The sequence below is a fragment of the Cherax quadricarinatus genome, chromosome 100 (assembly GCF_038502225.1).
Source record: "Cherax quadricarinatus isolate ZL_2023a chromosome 100, ASM3850222v1, whole genome shotgun sequence".
NCBI lineage: Eukaryota > Metazoa > Arthropoda > Malacostraca > Decapoda > Parastacidae > Cherax > Cherax quadricarinatus.
The window spans coordinates 6,550,210-6,572,027 of NC_091391.1; the positions used below are offsets into that span (position 1 = coordinate 6,550,210).

General features: G+C 40.9%; 1 protein-coding gene across 4 annotated transcripts in view; it reads right to left on the minus strand.

Moving 5' to 3' along the window:
• Window positions 1-5,216: 5,216 nt before the first annotated feature.
• The window catches only part of fray (oxidative stress responsive kinase frayed), a 124,988-nt gene continuing 108,386 nt past the window's right edge, over window positions 5,217-21,818 (minus strand). For all 4 annotated transcript variants that reach the window (XM_070079627.1, XM_070079624.1, XM_070079623.1 and 1 more), the window contains 3 exons: window positions 16,664-16,923; window positions 10,063-10,249; window positions 5,217-7,595 (listed from right to left, as the gene is read on the minus strand). In XM_070079627.1, coding sequence (XP_069935728.1) covers window positions 7,518-7,595; window positions 10,063-10,249; window positions 16,664-16,923 — 525 coding nt within the window. In that variant the 3' untranslated portion in view covers window positions 5,217-7,517. The remainder of the gene's footprint in view (window positions 7,596-10,062; window positions 10,250-16,663; window positions 16,924-21,818) is intronic.

Here is a 21,818-nt window from a genome sequence, read left to right on the forward strand (position 1 = left end):
GTCATAGTTCCAGGCCCCGTGTGTTTGTGTGCGCGTGTGTGCGTGTGTGTGCGCCAAGTATGTTGTCAACCTAGGCAGAACACTGACTATATACAAGGTCACCATACTGCATACCATACCTAGTACCAAGACTATCATAATTGATAAAATAGATTCACTAATTTACTGTGTTTATACGTGCTTTATAATTTATGTATGTAAAATATTAACACTGACTATTTCCATCCTAGTGTAAAAACACAGTCTGTTTACATCACTGTAAATAAAAATACTTAAATAACAGTAATAATTTATACTAACAAATGTATATTCAGCTTGGGAGAATATTTTAATTATACAAAATAACTAAATATGAAGTGTGAAGGCAGGAATCTGATAAGCATCAGTGGAAGTGCGACTAGGTATACCAAGTATGTATACCAAGTAGGTATACCAAGTATGTATACCAAGTAGGTATACCAAGTATGTACATTATAGACAAGTGAGGAACTTAACATGAGCAACATAACATTCAGTAATGACTATTATACAGACATGACCATCACTTCAGTAATGACTATTATACAGACATGACCATCACTTCAGTAATGACTATTATACAGACATGACCATCACTTCAGTCGCTTTACATCACAAAATTTTGCATATCGAAGATTGTTTGGAGAGGAAGAGAAAGATTATCTTTGAATCTTACTCTGTATTTATACCTTTGAGGGATTGTCCAGGAGAGAGGACAATGCTGGAGGGAAGGCAACAGTGCGCAAGATAAGCATAACGTGCTAAATAACTACCAGTGTGACGGCCAATGTGTTTATGACACCAGCTTATACTGCTCTACACAGGTGCTCCTTGGCTTACGATGGTTCAACTTGCGGTATTTTGACTATGACGACGCAAAAGCAATTACTCTAGAGATGAAACTGAAGATAATTACCCAGCATGAAGGCGGCAAGTCCCTAACTTGCATTCATTTATTTACTTTTCAATATTGGTATTTATTTACGGTAATTATTTATTTATTTACTTATTCAGTAACAGTATTTACTTATTTACCACATCGTATCATATTCGACTTAATCTATTTTCAACTTACGAAAGGTTTGTCAGAATGTAACCCCATTGTAAGTCAAGGAGTATCTGTACTTTTGTTGTGTCTTCCATAATGTAATACCTATCCCCAAAATTACCTAGATAAGCAATATTCTGCTGCTTTGTAAAATTAATCCTTACATATATCTATCCACAATGTTATAAATCACTAAGTTATTCTATATCAACATGGTTTAAGGCTTATAAGAGCTGTTTTCATTATCTCATATCAAGACATCACAGGCAAGAGTACTATGGTCGGTAACAGACATATTTGGAATTGCGACAAATGAGTAGCATGGGATACTTAACTGTCTCTAATGTTAATACTTAAGTAAAAGGACACAAGCGCAACTAATGTGACATTTTACTGTGGCAACGTTTCATCTTCCAGGAACTTTGTTAAGCTCCTGGAGAGCAAAATGTCGCCACAATAAAAAAATGTCACATTAGTTGAACATGTGTCCTTTTACCCAACATATTATTGGTAAGTCTACCAACATTATTACAATCTTAATACTGTATGAAATTTAGACTCAAGAAAAGGCAATCTTTTTAGAACTACCAAAGATTCTACAAATACTATTGTGCTCATAGGCATATTAGGTGGCACTTCTCTGAGGACTATAAGTTATTTGTTCCAATTTTTATTAATGGGGCTCCCATTTCTCATATGTGGAGCATAATATTACTCAAACATTGCAAGTGTAGTTACATACGATGATTATCACAATGTATTATCATTATATTATTGTATTTTTTTTTTAACGACCCAACCACATCCCTCCGAGACAGGGTGGCCCAAAAAGAAAAACAGAAGTTTTTCTTTTTAAATTTAGTAATGTATACAGGAGAAGGGGTTACTAGCCCCTTGCTCCCAGCACGTTAGTTGCCTCTTACAATACATATGGCTTATGGAGGAAGAACTCCGTTCTACTTCCCCACGGAGAATTATGTATATCATTATTATACAGAAATACAGCAGATTGTTATCATGTTTGTAAGTTGAGGATTTACTGTATACTGCCTCGGTGGGAGACGGCCGACTTGTTGAAAAAAAAAAAAAATAAATGTTAAAGGAAAAGCTTCATAAGGTTTTCTTGTTATTCGAGTCACCCCAGTGGGAGATGACCAAAAAATGAGAGGATACTCTGAATTATGTCAACACACTTCTAGAAATACAGCCACTGACTGAATGATGGTAAATGTGTTCTCTTCTTTAGTTCTCCCTGTTACTGTGGGAGATGGCTTCCGAGGCAGAAAAAAAAGTATGCAAGAAAGACTCTTGCAGTAACTAGTTATCACAAGTATCTTTTCCTTGAACACAACAGTAATATTATGAGTAACAAATATGTCACAGTTCTTCTCATCAAGCAAATTAAATCTATTAGCCCATCTTAAATGTAAATAACCAATAGATTATCAAAGAACCTGACCAGAAAAACTTTTTGTTCAGAAAATGTTAAATTTTGACATCCAGATGAGGCTTCTGTGTCCTCCTCAGAGCCCCCCTCCATGTCCTCCTCAGAGCCCCCCCTCCATGTCCTCCTCAGAGCCCCCCTCCATGTCCTCCTCAGAGCCCTCCCCTGTGTTGTCCTCAGAGCCCCCCCATGTTGTCCTCAGAGCCCCCCCCCCCCGTGTTGTCCTCAGAGCCCCCCCCCATGTTGTCCTCAGAGCCCCCCCCCATGTTGTCCTCAGAGCCCCCACCCCCATGTTGTCCTCAGAGCCCCCCCATGTTGTCCTCAGAGCCCCCCCCCGTGTTGTCCTCAGAGCCCCCGTGTTGTCCTCAGAGCCCCCCCCCCCCCGTGTTGTCCTCAGAGCCCCCACTCCCGTGTTGTCCTCAGAGCCCCCCCCCCGTGTTGTCCTCAGAGCCCCCCCCCCTCAGTGTTGTCCTCAGAGCCCCCCTCCCGTGTTGTCCTCAGAGCCCCCCCCCCCCCCCCCCCTCCCGTGTTGTCCTCAGAGCCCCCCCATGTTGTCCTCAGAGCCCCCCCCCCGTGTTGTCCTCAGAGCCCCCCTCCCATGTTGTCCTCAGAGCCCCCCCCGTGTTGTCCTCCCGTGTCGTCCTCGGAGCCCCCCCCGTGTTGTCCTCAGATCCCCCCCCCTCAGAGCCCCCCTGTGTTGTCCTCAGATCCCCCCCCGTGTCTTCCTCAGATCCCCCCCCCCGTGTCCCCCTCAGAGCCCCCCTGTGCCATCCTCAGAGCCTCCCCGTGTCCCCCTCTGAGCCCCCCCCCCTCAGTGTCCTCCTCAGAGCCCTCCCGTGTCCTCCTCAGAGCCCTCCCGTGTCCTCCTCAGAGCCCCCTGTGTCCTCCTCAGAGCCCCCCCATGTCCTCCTCAGAGCCCCCCATGTCCTCCTCCTACCCCTCCTGTGTCTCCCTCAGGCCCCCCCACCTCACATGCCTATGATTTTTATTCATGTTACTTTATTCTCCTTGGTGAATTTATTACCATGAGAAATATGTACCAGCAAAATGGTGCAGTTAACTAAGTACAGTAACTGAACTGTGAAAAAAAATTAATGCTTACCCTTGCTAATTCTGAATCTTGATAATGCTCATGAGAGTTGCAACATTCATTGCCTTGAACAGCTGCACTGCAATACAATGGTGTAGGACACAGCCCATGGGCAATGAAGGTCTTACATTATGGCATAGTAACTATATCTGTAACATTTAAGTAATGTATCTAGTGTAAAATGCAAGAGAGAGGAATGCATCTCGAAAAAGTACGTATATCCGTCTTCTCAAGAGGCAGAATATTCATTCACCCTCGGGCTTCCTTACCACGTGTACTTCAAGACGTAATTTGACTCCGGCGTCACCTTAACATAACTGTACAGATGCTCCTTGACTTACGATGGTTCGACTTTACAATGGTGCATAAGCAATTACTTTGGAGATGAAAGGGCAAGTCTGTAACTTGTGTTAATTTATTTACTTTTCAATACTGGTATTTAGTTAAAGTAATTATTTATTTCTTCCTCCATAAGCCACGCATGTCATAAGAGGCAACTAAAACACTGGGAGCAAAAGACTAGTAACCTCTTCTGTATAAATTACCAAATTTAAAAAGAAAAACTTTCGTTTTTCTCTTTAGGTCATCCTGCCTCTGTGGGATATGGCCAGCTTGTTGAAAAAAATAATTCACATTTGACTTAAGATATTTTTGACTTATGATGGGTCTGTCGGAACGTAACCCCATTGTAAGTCGAGGGGCACCCGTACTGTTTTACCATGCATAGTATTGCATTGAAATTCACACACAAATCCTGCACATTAATTACCCTCGAGTAAAAATCCTGAAATCTGTTCAAGTGGAAAAAGCACAGCTAGTCTAACTACTAGGAAAGGATGCATCTTAAGGCCATCTCAGAATGAACACTATCCACTGGTGTGAAAAAAATAGAATAAAGATTTGGACATTTCATTTTCATGAAATCGTGTATTACAAATTCATCACCAACACTATAATAACATCACACAAATGACAATATATATATATGATATGATTCATGAGCAATGAGGACAATTATTTACGCTTTCTAAAATATATATATATATTGATAAACAAGAAAGTAACTGACATCCCCTTAACACTCAGTTCAATCTACCAGGGCTTAACAAAATACTTGCAGTATCTCCGAATAATAAAAGCAGACTGAGCTTAATGTATGATGACCTAAACCAAAATTTTAAACAATAGTTTCAGTCAAATGATTTGTCTGACAGGAAAGACTTGTAACCAAAGAAAAAATTACTGAAGTATATGTGAAATTTAGTATATATTTTGCTAACTTGATGCTTTAAATTAGTAAATTCTTACTGGAAAACTTAGTATGTACTATACTAACTTGACATTTTTCAATCAGTAAACTCTTGCTGGGAAACTTAATACATACTTAGTTAACATGATGCTGTAAATCAGTAAATTCTTGCTGTAATGGACTTACGAAATAATAAGAATATCCAATGGGTAAATTATACTTTCAGTGTATACAATTCCAGCATTCATTGCTGTAAATCGGTAAATTGATTATATAACACTATACTAGGTATATTACCCAAGTGCTTTTTGCTACTTTCTAAAAAAATCTATTTAATGGGTGCTAGGTAGAGCTTACCTGGAGAGTTTACCTGGAGAGAGTTCCGGGGGTCAACGCCCCCGCGGCCCGGTCTGTGACCAGGCCTCCTGGTGGATCAGAGCCTGATCAACCAACTGAGTACTGTAATTCTTTTTGGCTATTTTCTAAATTTTTTTTTTATTTAATAGGCGCTCGAAGAATCCCCCTATTAATCTGTTATGCTGAGGGTTTAAGCGGAGACTGAAGCTCTTAGGAGTGGGAATACTACCCTGGCAACTTTCTCAAAACCTCAAACTTTCATCAACAACAAAAACCATACCAACTTTTTAAGTCCAGCATTATCTATACTGCCTTTTGCTCCACAAAGTCGTTTACATTTTAAACGTGTGCAATACAAACAGTTTGTTTAACCGAGTTGTTTATCTGAAAACCTTGCAAGATAATTTGGTCAATATCAAAACTGGTAAAACGAAAACAGGTCATTTTTTTTGATCATGAAATATCTAATGAGAATTTAGGTAGTTACAATATTTTAGGTCACTGCTCATGCATTTTTGCAATATCTCGTTTAAAAAACTACAAGGCAATAATAGACTCGATATGGAATACGAGAGCAATTTTACACAACCATGCAACACTCCTGGAGTGGTCAGTCCAGCACTGGCTGCCTCAAGGAAGGCTTTGTAAAGAATTTTGTCAAGACGACAGTCACAATACCATGACTGAAACAATTCACCAAAAAACCTGCACTTAGAACTTTATGATGACATGTCAGACCATCCTGGACCACTGTCAAGTTGATAGTTGTCACTTGGCAGTAGTCCATGACAGACCAACAGCCTGGTTGACCAGGTGAATGCTAGATGAGCCTGGTCCACGGCCGGCTCCAGTAGAACAACTCTCGAAACTCATTAAAGGTAATAAATTGACTCCTTATTGGAAAATCTCACTAAGATTCCAACAACTCCACCCCATATTCTCACTGAGATTCCAGCAACTCCACCCCATAATCTCACTGTGCGATTCCAGCAACTCCACCCCAAAACCTCACTGAGACTACCGCAACTCCATCCCATAATCTCACTGAGAGATTCCAGCAATTCCACCCCATAATCTCACTGAGATTCCAGCAACTTCACCCCATACACTCACAAATGTTTCCAAATCTAACATCCCTGGAATGGCCTATGATCCTCTTCTGTGGACTAATGAAAACATAATAACATGACTGCAAACAAATCATGGAATGGGTGGGGATTTGAGGTTAGGTACAGCAATTCCTAGACTTACAAACACATACATTGGAGACCTCCTGAATTGTTAGCAATATTCACAATAAGGGAAGTCTTCAATTTACGAACACATTGGGGACCTTGTGTATTGTGTACATATAATAATGATATTATACACAAAACAGAAGATTCTCAACGTGTTTATAAGTCAAGGAATTACCGTATAAGGTAGGACCGAAATGTCATTATGAAAAGTCCTCTGCTATATGAGGGATTTTGGTGAAATGTTTTCAAAACTCAAGTATGAAATTGGTCACTTTACTGATTTGTAATTTCTATAACCTGAATTTTGATTCTCCAACTCGTAATTTGATGGCTACACTCGAGAAATTTCTCCGAATATAAAATAAGTCCTGGCTCATGAGGATTCTGGTAAAGTGCTGGTCGCAAGCTCCTACGGTAACAGCTAGAATTAAAATGTAAAGTGCTGATCGCATGTTCCCAAGGTAATGGCTAGAATTAAAGTGTTGTAAAGTGCTGGTCACATGTTCCCAAGGTAACAGCTGGCATGTGTTTATTGTTAAACTAAATGTCTAAATGATTCAATTTCAATCTACAGCAATAATAAAATGGGTCCATTCAAGAAATACTGAGACTAAAGGAAACTGGCTTATTTCCTATCAAAGCCTATGACTACCTGCAGACTGTTACAGGTATGAACTCTCGTATGCATCAAGTATGAAATATAGCATAAAAAAAATGAAAAAAAAATTACAGTCATAGCAAATATGACAATGCAAATGTAACTGGCAAGTTAACTTTATTGCACTAAGTAAAAATAAGAAAAAATCGACTCAAAAGTCTTATAAGGAAGAGTAAGACTTACTTTAAACATCACAGAATATGTTGCAGTTTACAAAATCCTTCCTCAGTTCCATAATTTCACCTTGAAAAAAAAAAAATCTATGCTATGAAAAATACTAAAATCAATTTTTGATCATCACAAATCACATTATTAGGACTGTTGCTAAGCCTCCTGGCTGACACCTTGGACTTTCCTCGCAAAATGTAGGCGAGGGTGATGGTGCACAGGTGTTGGGGATGCCCTCACAAGCTCGTCAGTCGGAGATTGTTAATTGAGCAAACCCTATTAATGCCTTATCATCTGGCACTTCACTAGGTTCACAATCTGAATTCTGAAAAAAAAAAAAAGATAGATTTACAATATTTTTTTTTTTAATTAACACATCGGCCGTCTCCCATCAAGGTAGGGTGGCCCGAAAAAAGAAAAATTTTCATCGTTCACTTCATCACTGTCTCGCCAAAGGCATGCTTATACTAGTTATAAAACTGCAACATTTACGCCCCTCCTTCAGAGTAGAGGCACTGTACTTCCCATCTGAAGGACTCGAGTCCAGCCTGCAGGACTTAGTCCTGGCCATCTCCTACTGAATAGGATTACCCCACTCAAAAGAATTTCATTCACTTGTTGTCTTGCTAGAAGTGTGCTGATATCAGTGTAGATGAATATCTAAGCTGCAACATCCTCACCCATCCTTCAGAGTGCACATACTGTACTTCCCACCTCCAGAACTAACATCTCTATCCATCCTTCAGAGTGCAAGTACTGTACTTCCCACCTCCAGAACTAACATCTCTACCCATCCTTCAGAGTGCAAGTACTGTACTTCCCACCTCCAGAACTAACACCTCTACCCATCCTTCAGAGTGCAAGTATTGTACTTCCCACCTCCAGAACTAACATCTCTACCCATCCTTCAGAGTGCAAGTACTGTACTTCCCACCTCCAGAACTAACACCTCTACCCATCCTTCAGAGTGCAAGTACTGTACTTCCCACCTCCAGGAGTAACAGCTCTACCCATCCTTCAGAGTGCAAGTACTGTGATTCCCACCTCCAGAACTAACATCTCTACCCATCCTTCAGAGTGCGAGTGTTGTACTTCCCACCTCCAGAACTAACATCTCTACCCATCCTTCAGAGTGCAAGTACTGTACTTCCCACCTCCAGAAGTAACAGCTCTACCCATCCTTCAGAGTGCAAGTACTGTACTTCCCACCTCCAGAACTAACATCTCTACCCATCCTTCAGAGTGCAAGTGTTGTACTTCCCACCTCCAGAACTAACATCTCTACCCATCCTTCAGAGTGCAAGTACTGTACTTCCCACCTCCAGAAGTAACAGCTCTACCCATCCTTCAGAGTGCAAGTACTGTACTTCCCACCTCCAGAACTAACATCTCTACCCATCCTTCAGAGTGCAAGTACTGTACTTCCCACCTCCAGAAGTAACAGCTCTACCCATCCTTCAGAGTGCAAGTGCCGTACTTCCCACCTCCAGGACACAAGTTCAACTAATTGGTTTCCCCGACTTGCCTTATAAAAGTTACATTATTAACATACCAACAGCATGTCCATTTCAAAATACTTGTCTCCACTCACTGTGATCTAACACCCACACAAGCCTGCAGGATGCTCAAGACCCTAGCATTCAAAACCGCCTTTACAGCTGTTTGCCGATTAAACAAATTAAACACCTGAAGTTTTTTAAAAAATGTAACAACTAAGACTACATCTTCTTGACTAAAAATGCAGTAGAGCCCAGTAAGTACAGTGGACCCCCGCTTTACGATCACCTCCCAATCCGACCAATTATGTAAGTGTATTTATGTAAGTGCGTATGTATGTGTATTTTTGGGGGTCTGAAATGGACTAATCTAATTCACAATATTCCTTATGGGAACAAATTCGTTCAGTACTGGCACCTGAACATACTTCTGGAATGAAATAATATCGTAAGCCGGGGGTCCACTGTATACTGCTTAAGGGGTTAGTAACCCCTTTAAGCTATACAGGAGGGCGTCGCTTTTCAGCGTTTCACTAATACAGCAGTTTTCAGTTATATTCATTCTTCATTTATTCAGACTTCCTACAATAAATATATTCACCACTCTCAAAAATAATTTAAGTAATGTGTGTACTGTATATGCATTGTTTAGGCCTACAATACTGCTCACTTAATATATGATAGTATAAACATGTTATCAGGCTTTTATATGCATTTGAAAGTAAAAAAAAAAAAAAGTAAGTTCCACTTGACAGTGATTTTCAATTTACAGCAGTAGCCCAGAATTTAACCTTCTGTATGATCAGGGCCCCACAACAGCCCAGAACCTAACCTGCTGTATAAGTGGAGACCTACACTAGCCTGGAACCTAACCTGCTATATAAATGGGGCCCTACATTAGCCTGGAACCTAGCCTGCTGTATAAGTGGGGCTCTACAGTAGTCCAGAACCTAACCTGCTATATAAATGGGGCCCTACATTAGCCTGGAACCTAACCTGCTGTATAAGTAGGGCTCTCCAGTAGTCCAGAACCTACCTTGCTGTATAAGTGGGGACCTACACTAGCCTAGAACCTAACCTGCTGTATAAGTGGGGCACTACAGTAGTCCAGAACCTAACCTACTGTATAAGTGGGACCCTACACTAGCCTGGAACCTAACCTGCTGTATAAGTGGGGCTCTACAGTAGTCCAGAACCTAATCTGCTGTATAAGTGGGACCCTCCTGTATAGGCAAGATGGATCAGTGCTCCAGTACACTCAGTCTTGACAACCTTCCTGGTATTAGTACAACTTACCAATCTAAAAGTAAGGTTTTGTCCCATTTCTGGATACTGTGTAATCTTGTCTAAGTTGCCAGCAATAACAACTAGATCTCTACCATCGACTAAACCAGCGGCTACTAATTCTGAGGCTACCCCCTCTGATGTGTCTCGTCCAACGGTGAATTCAAAACGAATATCATTTAGTTCTCTCTTCTGGTTTCTGAAAACAAAAATGAAGTGAACTTGTAGTCAAAATACTTTACAAAATACATTAGTAATAAATATCTTAAACAAAAACTTGTATAAAATTTCAATAAAACTGTATTATACAATATAGGAGTTACATTTCTAATAATAAATGTATTAAAAATATGTTAATCCACAGCTTAATTTTTTAAGACAATACTTCTCATTACAGTATAGAATACGACACCGTGTAACTACAGTGCTCGTCATTTAAGTAAGTTGCCGCTACTCTAAAATGACCACCACAAAATAGGGTGTCTCTTGTACTTTAGGATATGTAGGAGGGAGGGGAGTTTTTTTTTTTTAAACCCACCGGCTATCTCCCACCAAGACAGGGTGGCCCAAAAGAGAAGAAATACTTCCACCATCACTCACTCCATCACTGTCTTGCCAGAGGGGCACAAATACTATGGTTCAAAACTGCAACATACCCCCAGCTCTCCTTCAGAGTGCAGGCACTGTACTTCCCACCTCCAGCTAACTGGTTTCCCTGAATCCCTTCATAAATGTTACCTGCCTAACACTCCAACAGAGATTTTTTCCAGTATAATCAGGCCTTAGACATGATGTCACCATGATTGTTTAATATATTTATAGATGGGCTTGTAAAAGAGGTACAGTTCACCCTCGAATTTTATCATCCATTTTCTGTATGTAAAACTATAGTTATTCTGTATAAAATGTATTTTTTGTTAATATTTTTGGGTGTCTGGAATTGATTAATTGGATTTACATTATTTCTTAAGGGAAATATTAACAAAAAATACAGAGTAGAGTATATGGAGAGTAAAAGAAAGGTGAAGAGAGTGGCGACAGAGTGCAAAAGGAGAGCAGATGATAGTGGGAGAGGCACTGTCAAGAAATTTTAATGAAAATAAGAAAAAATTTTGGAGTGAGTTAAACAAGTTAAGAACGCCTAGGGAACGAATGGATTTGCCAGTTAAAAACAGAGTAGGGGAGTTAGTAGATGGGGAGATGGAGGCATTGGGCAGATGGCTGGAATATTTTCAGGAACTTTAAATGTCAATGACGAAATGGAGGCGGTAATTTTATGCACTGACCAGGGAGGTATAACATCTTTTAGAAGAGAAGAAGAACAGGATGTGAGTGTGGGGGAGGTGCGTGAGGCATTACGTAAAATGAAAGGGGGTAAAACAGCTGGAATTGATTGGATCGTGACAAATCTTAACAGCAGGGGGGGATATAGTGTTAGTGATTGATATTTTTGTTTAATAAATGTATGAAAGAGGGGAAGGTACCTAAGGATTGGCAGAGAGCATGTATAGTTCCTTTATATAATGGCAGTTTGGAGGGATATGTTGTGTATCTTTATACGTATATGCTTCTAAGCTGTTGTATTCTGAGCACCTCTGCAAAAACAGTGATTATGTGTGAGTGTGGTGAAAGTGTTGAATGATGATGAAAGCATTTTCTTTTTGGGGATTTTCTTTCTTTCTTGGGTCACCCTGCCTCGGTGGGAGACGGCCGACTTCTTAAAAAAAAAAAAAAGGGGGGGACAAAAGATTGTAAAAATTATAGAGGAATTAGTTTACTGAGTATACCAGGAAAAGTGTACGGTAGGTTTATTATTGAAAGAATTAGAGTTAAGACAGAATGTAGAATTGTGGATGAGCAAGGAGGTTTCAGAGTGGGTAGGGGATGTGTAGATCACTGTCTTGCCAGAAGGGTGCTTTACACTACAGTTTTTAAACTGCAACATTAACACCCCTCCTTCAGAGTGCAGGCACTGTACTTCCCATCTCCAGGACTCAAGTCCGGCCTGCCGGTTTCCCTGAACCCCTTCATAAATGTTACTTTCCTCACACTCCAACAGCACGTCAAGTATTAAAAACTATTTGTCTCCATTCACTCCTATCAAACACGCTCACGCATGCCTGCCGGAAGTCCAAGCCCCTCGCACACAAAACCTCCTTTACCCCCTCTCTCCAACCTTTCCTAGGCCGACCCCTACCCCGCCTTCCTTCAATTACAGACTGATACACTCTTGAAGTCACTCTGTTTCACTCCATTCTCTCTACATGTCCGAACCACCTCAACAAACCTTCCTCAGCCCTCTGGACAACAGTTTTGGTAATCCCGCACCTCCTCCTAACTTCCAAACTACGAATTCTCTGCATTATATTCACACCACACATTGCCCTCAGACATGACATCTCCACTGCCTCCAGCCTTCTCCTCGCTGCAACATTCATCACCCATGCTTCACACCCATATAAGAGCGTTGGTAAAACTATACTCTCATACATTCCCCTCTTTGCTTCCAAGGACAAAGTTCTTTGTCTCCACAGACTCCTAAGTGCACCACTCACCATTTTCCCCTCATCAATTCTATGATTCACCTCATCTTTCATAGACCCATCCGCTGACACGTCCACTCCCAAATATCTGAATACATTCACCTCCTCTATACTCTCTCCCTCCAATCTGATATCCAATCTTTCATCACCTAATCTTTGCATCCTCATAACCTTACTCTTTCCTGTATTCACATTAAATTTTCTTCTTTTGCACACCCTACCAAATTCATCCACCAATCTCTGCAACTTCTCTTCAGAATCTCCCAAGAGCACAGTGTCATCAGCAAAGAGCAACTGTGACAACTCCCACTTTATGTGTGATTCTTTATCTTTTAACTCCACGCCTCTTGCCAAGACCCTCGCATTTACTTCTCTTACAACCCCATCTATAAATATATTAAACAACCACGGTGACATCACACATCCTTGTCTAAGGCCTACTTTTACTGGGAAATAATTTCCCTCTTTCCTACATACTCTAACTTGAGCCTCACTATCCTCGTAAAAACTCTTCACTGCTTTCAGTAACCTACCTCATACATATATGTGAACAGTATTTGTAGGAGTGAGGAAGAGCCAGTTGTGAGTGTGGGGGAAGTTCGTGAGGCAGTAGGTAAAATGAAAGGGGGTAAGGCAGCCGGGATTGATGGGATAAAGATAGAAATGTTAAAAGCAGGTGGGGATATAGTTTTGGAGTGGTTGGTGCAATTATTTAATAAATGTATGGAAGAGGGTAAGGTACCTAGGGATTGGCAGAGAGCATGCATAGTTCCTTTGTATAAAGGCAAAGGGGACAAAAGAGAGTGCAAAAATTATAGGGGGATAAGTCTGTTGAGTATACCTGGTAAAGTGTATGGTAGAGTTATTATTGAAAGAATTAAAAGTAAGACGGAGAATAGGATAGCAGATGAACAAGGAGGCTTTAGGAAAGGTAGGGGGTGTGTGGATCAGGTGTTTACAGTGAAACATATAAGTGAACAGTATTTAGATAAGGCTAAAGAGGTCTTTGTGGCATTTATGGATTTGGAAAAGGCGTATGACAGGGTGGATAGGGGGGCAATGTGGCAGATGTATGGTGTAGGAGGTAGGTTACTGAAAGCAGTGAAGAGTTTTTACGAGGATAGTGAGGCTCAAGTTAGAGTACATAGGAAAGAGGGAAATTATTTCCCAGTAAAAGTAGGCCTTAGACAAGGATGTGTGATGTCACCGTGGTTGTTTAATATATTTATAGATGGGGTTGTAAGAGAAGTAAATGCGAGGGTCTTGACAAGAGGCGTGGAGTTAAAAGATAAAGAATCACACAAAGTGGGAGTTGTCACAGTTGCTCTTTGCTGATGACACTGTGCTCTTGGGAGATTCTGAAGAGAAGTTGCAGAGATTGGTGGATGAATTTGGTAGGGCATGCAAAAGAAGAAAATTAAAAGTGAATACAGGAAAGAGTAAGGTTATGAGGATAACAAAAAGATTAGGTGATGAAAGATTGGATATCAGATTGGAGGGAGAGAGTATGGAGGAGGTGAATGTATTCAGATATTTGGGAGTGGACGTGTCAGCGGATGGGTCTATGAAGGATGAGGTGAATCATAGAATTGATGAGGGGAAAAGGGTGAGTGGTACACTTAGGAGTCTGTGGAGACAAAGAACTTTGTCCTTGGAGGCAAAGAGGGGAATGTATGAGAGTATAGTTTTACCAACACTCTTATATGGGTGTGAAGCATGGGTGATGAATGTTGCAGCGAGGAGAAGGCTGGAGGCAGTGGAGATGTCATGTCTGAGGGCAATGTGTGGTGTGAATATAATGCAGAGAATTCGTAGTTTGGAAGTTAGGAGGAGGTGCGGGATTACCAAAACTGTTGTCCAGAGGGCTGAGGAAGGGTTGTTGAGGTGGTTCGGACATGTAGAGAGAATGGAGCGAAACAGAATGACTTCAAGAGTGTATCAGTCTGTAGTGGAAGGAAGGCGGGGTAGGGGTCGGCCTAGGAAAGGTTGGAGGGAGGGGGTAAAGGAGGTTTTGTGTGCGAGGGGCTTGGACTTACAGCAGGCGTGCGTGAGCGTGTTTGATAGGAGTGAATGGAGACGAATGGTTTTTAATACTTGACGTGCTGTTGGAGTGTGAGCAAAGTAACATTTATGAAGGGGTTCAGGGAAACCTGCAGGCCGGACTTGAGTCCTGGAGATGGGAAGTACAGTGCCTGCACTCTGAAGGAGGGGTGTTAATGTTGCAGTTTAAAAACTGTAGTGTAAAGCACCCTTCTGGCAAGACAGTGATGGAGTGAATGATGGTGGAAGTTTTTCTTTTTCGGGCCACCCTGCCTTGGTGGGAATCGGCCAGTGTGATAATAATAAAAAAAAAATATTTAGATAAAGGTAGGGAAGTTTTTATTGCATTTATGGATTTAGAAAAGGCATATGATAGAGTGGATAGAGGAGCAATGTGGCAGATGTTGCAAGTATATGGAATAGGTGGTAAGTTACTAAATGCTGTAAAGAGTTTTTATAAGGATAGTGAGGCTCAGGTTAGGGTGTGTAGAAGAGAGGGAGACTACTTCCCGGTAAAAGTAGGTCTTAGACAGGGATGTGTAATGTCACCATGGTTGTTTAATATATTTATAGATGGGGTTGTAAAAGAAGTAAATGCTAGGGTGTTCGGGAGAGGGGTGGGATTAAATTATAGGGAATCAAATACAAAATGAGAATTGACACAGTTGCTTTTTGTTGATGATACTGTGCTTATGGGAGATTCTAAAGAAAAATTGCAAAGGTTAGTGGACGAGTTTGGGAGTGTGTGTAAAGGTAGAAAGTTGAAAGTGAATATAGAAAAGAGTAAGGTGATGAGGGTATCATATGATTTAGATAAAGAAAAATTGGATATCAAATTAGAGAGGAGGAGTATGGAGGAAGTGAATGTTTTCAGACATTTGGGAGTTAACGTGTCAGTGGATGGATTTATGAAGGATGAGGTTAATCATAGAATTGATGAAGGAAAAATGTATGGTATGTTGAGGTATATGTGGAGACAAAAAAAGTTATCTATAGAGGCAAAGAAGGGAATGTATGAAAGTATAGTGGTACCAACACTCTTATATGGGTGTGAAGCTTGGGTTGTAAATGCTGCAGTGAGGAGACGGTTGGAGACAGTGGAGATGACCTGTCTAAGGGCAATGTGTGGTGTAAATATTATGCTGAGAATTCAGAGTGTGGAAATTAGGAGAAGGTGTGGAGTTAATAAAAGTATTAGTCAGAGGGCTGAAGAGAGGTTGTTGAGGTGGTTTGGTCATTTAGAGAGAATGGATCAAAGTAGAATGACATGGAGAGCGTATAAATCTGTAGGGGAAGGAAGGCAGGGTAGGGGTCATCCTCAAAAAGGTTGGAGGGAGGGGGTAAAGGAGGTTTTGTGGGTGAGGGGCTTGGACTTCCAGCAAGAGTGCATGAGCATGTTAGATAGGAGTGAATGGAGACGAATGGTATTTGAGACCTGATGAGCTGTTGGAGTGTGAGCAGGGTAATATTTAGCGAAGGGATTCAGGGAAATCAGTTATTTTCATATAGCCGGACTTGAGTACTGGAAATGGGAAGTACAATGTCTGCACTTTAAAGGAGGGGTTCGGGATATTGGCAGTTTGGAGGGATATATTGTGTATCTTTATATGTATATGCTTCTAAACTGTTGTGTTCTGAGCACCTCTGCAAAAACAGTGATTATATGTGAGTGAGGTGAAAGTGTTGAATGATGATGAAAGTATTTTCTTTTTCGGTATTTTTTGTTTCTTTTTGGGTCACCCTGCCTAGGTGGGAGATGGCTGACTTTAAAAAAAAAAAAAAAAAAAACTACAGTACACTACTGTATAAACATTTAAAAATATACCAAAAATGTTATAAACAGTACAAAGGTGACATTAAAACAATATCAAAGATGGCTGACACAAACCCACTACCATTATAGTATGCTCCTCACTTAGCGACGAGTTTGTTTACCAACGTGGATTTAGGAACGAAACTCCATCGTTCAGTGAGGAGAAGCTGTATATAATAATCATTTTAATTCAGGAAGAGAATTTCCTTTTACTAACCTGACCCTGAGCACCAAGTTGATAGGTTCACTATCCATGGAAGCCTGTTGGACGGCTGGCACCACACATCCCCCAAGACCCTCACCCATTATGTGAGGTATACCACCCATGGCAACGGACTGGGGTACGTTCTGACCCACAACTTCAGGTACACCTTGAGGGTACCCGACCCCTGGAGGTATGCTGGTAGGGACAACGGGTGCCATAGATGCTACCATCATATCTGGTACCATATTAACCCCAGGCATCATATTTGGAACCTGTAAATAAAAAAATTACTTGAAAAAAACACAATACCCTGACTGGAACAATACACAATACCCGCAAACAAGAGAATGAAACTTTTGACGACTGTGAATGGAATTTGTTATGTTTTGGTCCAAGTCGGACCAAAACATCACAAATTCCATTCTATGTGCATACACCTACCTTCCGACTTACGACCGAGTTCGGTTCCGAGAAACCGGTCGTAAGTCGAAATGGTCGTAAGTCGAACTTTACTACTGAATATCAACAAAACATTTTTGTAATGACTTTATTTTATTGTTTTACTTTGGTATTTCATGTTTTACTTTACTTTTTATGTTGTTAGTACTGTATTTTATACTGTAAGGTTTAGGATAAACACTGTGTACAACACAAATACAGTGGACCCCCGGTTAACGAACTTTTTTCATTCCAGTAGTATGTTCAAGTGCCAGTACTGACCGAATTTTTTCCCATAAGGAATATTGTGAAGTAGATTAGTCCATTTCAGACCCCCAAACATACACGTACAAACGCACTTACACAAATACACTTACATAATTGGTCGCATTTGGAGGCGATCGTTAAGCGGGGGTCCACTGTAGTTGTTTATTTCCCAGAAATTTGGCATAAAAAACACGGTCCTAAGTCGAGTGGTGTAAGTCGAACAGGTCGTAAGTCGGATGGTAGGTGTATTTGTGTAAACAAACTAAATTCCACACAAAAAAAAATGATTTTTTTTTATTATCACACTGGCCGATTCCCACCAAGGCAGGGTGGCCCGAAAAAGAAAAACTTTCACCATCAATCATTCCATCACTGTCTTGCCAGAAGGGTGCTTTACACTACAGTTTTTAAACTGCAACATTAACACCCCTTCTTCCGAGTGCAGGCACTGTACTTCCCATCTCCAGGACTCAAGTCCGGCCTGCCGGTTTCCCTGAACCCCTTCATAAATGTTACTTTGCTCACACTCCAACAGCACATCAAGTATTAAAAACCATTCGTCTCCATTCACTCCTATCAAACATGCTCACGCACGCCTGCTGGAAGTCCAAGCCCCTCGCACACAAAACCTCCTTTACCCCGTCCCTCCAACCTTTCCTAGGCCGACCCCTACCCCGCCTTCCTTCTACTACAGACTGATACACTCTTGAAGTCATTCTGTTTCGCTCCATTCTCTCTACATGTCCGAACCACCTCAACAACCCTTCCTCAGCCCTCTGGATAACAGTTTTGGTAATCCCGCACCTCCTCCTAACTTCCAAACTACAAATTTTCTGCATTATATTCACACCACACATTGCCCTCAGACATGACATCTCCACTGCCTCCATCCTTCTCCTCGCTGCAACATTCATCACCCATGCTTCACACCCATATAAGAGTGTTGGTAAAACTATACTCTCATACATTCCCCTCTTTGCCTCCAAGGACAAAGTTCTTTGTCTCCACAGACTCCTAAGTGCACCACTCACCCTTTTTCCCCTCATCAATTCTATGATTCACCTCTTCCTTCATAGACCCATCCGCTGACACGTCCCAAATATCTGAATACATTCACCTCCTCCATACTCTCTCCCTCCAATCTGATATCCAATCTTTCATCACCTAATCTTTTTGTTATTCTCATAACCTTACTCTTTCCTGTATTCACTTTTAATTTTCTTCTTTTGCACACCCTACCAAATTCATCCACCAATCTCTGCAACTTCTCTTCAGAATCTCCCAAGAGCACAGTGTCATCAGCAAAGAGCAACTGCGACAACTCCTACTTTATGTGGCAGATTCACCATCATTCATCCATCACTTTTGCCAGAAGGGTGCTTTACACTACAGTTTTTAAACTGCTCTTGTGTGATTCTTTATCAAGCCAAGACCCTCGCATTTACTTCTCTTACAACCCCATCTATAAATATATTAAACAACCCCGGTGACATCACACATCCCTGTCTAAGGCCTACTTTTACTGGGAAATAATTTCCCTCTTTCCTATGTACTCTAACTTGAGCCTCACTATCCTCGTAAAAACTCTTCACTGCTTTCAGTAACCTACCTCCTACACCATACACCTGCAACATCTGCCACATTGCCCCCCTATCCACCCTGTCATACGCCTTTTCCAAATCCATAAATGCCACAAAGACCTCTTTAGCCTTATCTAAATACTGTTCACTTATATGTTTCACTGTAAACACCTGGTCCACACACCCCCTACCTTTCCTAAAGCCTCCTTGTTCATCTGCTATCCTATTCTCCATCTTACTTTTAATTCTTTCAATAATAACTCTACCATACACTTTACCAGGTATACTCAACAGACTTATCCCCCTATAATTTTTGCACTCTCTTTTGTCCCCTTTGCCTTTATACAAAGGAACTATGCATGCTCTCTGCCAATCCCTAGGTACCTTACCCTCTTCCATACATTTATTAAATAATTGCACCAACCACTCCAAAACTACATCCCCACCTGCTTTTAACATTTCTATCTTTATCCCATCAATCCCGGCTGCCTTACCCCCTTTCATTTTACCTACTGCCTCACGAACTTCCCCCACACTCACAACTGGCTCTTCCTCACTCCTACAAGATGTTATTCCTCCTTGCCCTATACACGAAATCACAGCTTCCCTATCTTCATCAACATTTAACAATTCCTCAAAATATTCCCTCCATCTTCCCAATACCTCTAACTCTCCATTTAATAACTCTCTTCTCCTGTTTTTAACTGACAAATCAATTTGTTCTCTAGGCTTCGTTAACTTGTTAATCTCACTCCAAAACTTTTTCTTATTTTCAACAAAATTTGTTGATAACATCTCACCCACTCTCTCATTTGCTCTCTTTTTACATTGCTTCACCACTCTCTTAACCTCTCTCTTTTTCTCCATATACTCTTCCCTCCTTGCATCACTTCTACTTTGTAAAAACTTCTCATATGCTAACTTTTTCTCCCTTACTACTCTCTTTACATCATCATTCCACCAATTGCTCCTCTTCCCTCCCACACCCACTTTCCTGTAACCACAAACTTCTGCTGAACACTCTAACACTACATTTTTAAACCTACCCCATACCTCTTCGACCCCATTGCCTATGCTCTCATTAGCCCATCTATCCTCCAATAGCTGTTTATATCTTTCCCTAACTGCCTCCTCTTTTAGTTTATAAACCTTCACCTCTCTCTTCCCTGATGCTTCTATTCTCCTTGTATCCCATCTACCTTTTACTCTCAGTGTAGCTACAACTAGAAAGTGATCTGATATATCTGTGGCCCCTCTATAAACATGTACATCCTGAAGTCTACTCAACAGTCTTTTATCTACCAATACATAATCCAACAAACTACTGTCATTTTGCCCTACATCATATCTTGTATACTTATTTATCCTTTTTTTCTTAAAATATGTATTACCTATAACTAAACCCCTTTCTATACAAAGTTCAATCAAAGGGCTCCCATTATCATTTACACCTGGCACCCCAAACTTACCTACCACACCCTCTCTAAAAGTTTCTCCTACTTTAGCATTCAGGTCCCCTACCACAATTACTCTCTCACTTGGTTCAAAGGCTCCTATACATTCACTTAACATCTCCCAAAATCTCTCTCTCCTCTACATTCCTCTCTTCTCCAGGTGCATACACGCTTATTATGACCCACTTTTCGCATCCAACCTTTACTTTAATCCACATAATCCTTGAATTTACACATTCACATTCTCTTTTCTCCTTCCATAACTGATCCTTCAACATTACTGCTACCCCTTCCTTTGCTCTAACTCTCTCAGATACTCCAGATTTAATCCCATTTATTTCCCCCCACCGAAACTCCCCTACCCCCTTCAGCTTTGTTTCGCTTAGGGCCAGGACATCCAACTTCTTTTCATTCATAACATCAGCAATCATCTGTTTCTTGTAATCTGCACTACATCCACGCACATTCAAGCATCCCAGTTTTATAAAGTTTTTCTTCTTCTCTTTTTTAGTAAATGTCTACAGGAGAAGGGGTTACTAGCCCATTGCTCCCGGCATTTTAGTCGCCTCATACGACACGCATGGCTTATGGAGGAAAGATTCTTTTCCACTTCCCCATGGACAATAGAAGAAATAAAGAAGAACAAGAGCTATGTAGAAAAAGGAGAAAAACCTAGATGTATGTATATATATATGCATGTGCATGTCTGTGAAGTGTGACCAAAGTGTAAGTAGGAGTAGCAAGATATCCCTGTTATCTAGCGTGTTTATGAGACAGAAAAAGACACCAACAATCCTACCATCATGCAAAACAGTTACAGGTTTCTGTTTCACAGTCATCTGGCAGGACGGTAGTACTTCTCTGGGTGGTTGCTGTCTACCAACCTACTACCTATGAAACAGAATAGAAATGATATAGATACATTTCAAATGCTATTACTGTACAAAAAAGAAGGCAAAATCATGAATCTACAGTATCACAATTTTTTTTTTTTTGTGAACACATCAGCTAACCCACCGAGGCAGGGTGACCTAAAAGGACAGTTTATGATGCTTGTCTATATTTTGCCAAACATGAATAAATAAAATACTAGGCAAGGACTTCAATCATGGTCCCTGTACACACAAGTCCCAGTGCTGTAACCACTCTACCACAGAGCTTACAATGGGTCAGTTTTTATGATAAAAACAACTGTGACCTGTTAGGTAAAAAGTACACAAGGGCAGCTAATGCGGCATTTTGTTGTGGCACTTGTGTCCTTTTACCTAACATAGTTGGTAATTCTACCAACATTATTACAACCCTAAGGTAGTAGGCTGGTAGACAGCAACCATCCAGGGAGGTACTACCGTCCTGTGGAAGTAGGTTGGTAGACAGCAACCGCCCAGGGAGGTACTACCATCCTGTGGTAGTAGGCTGGGTGGTTGC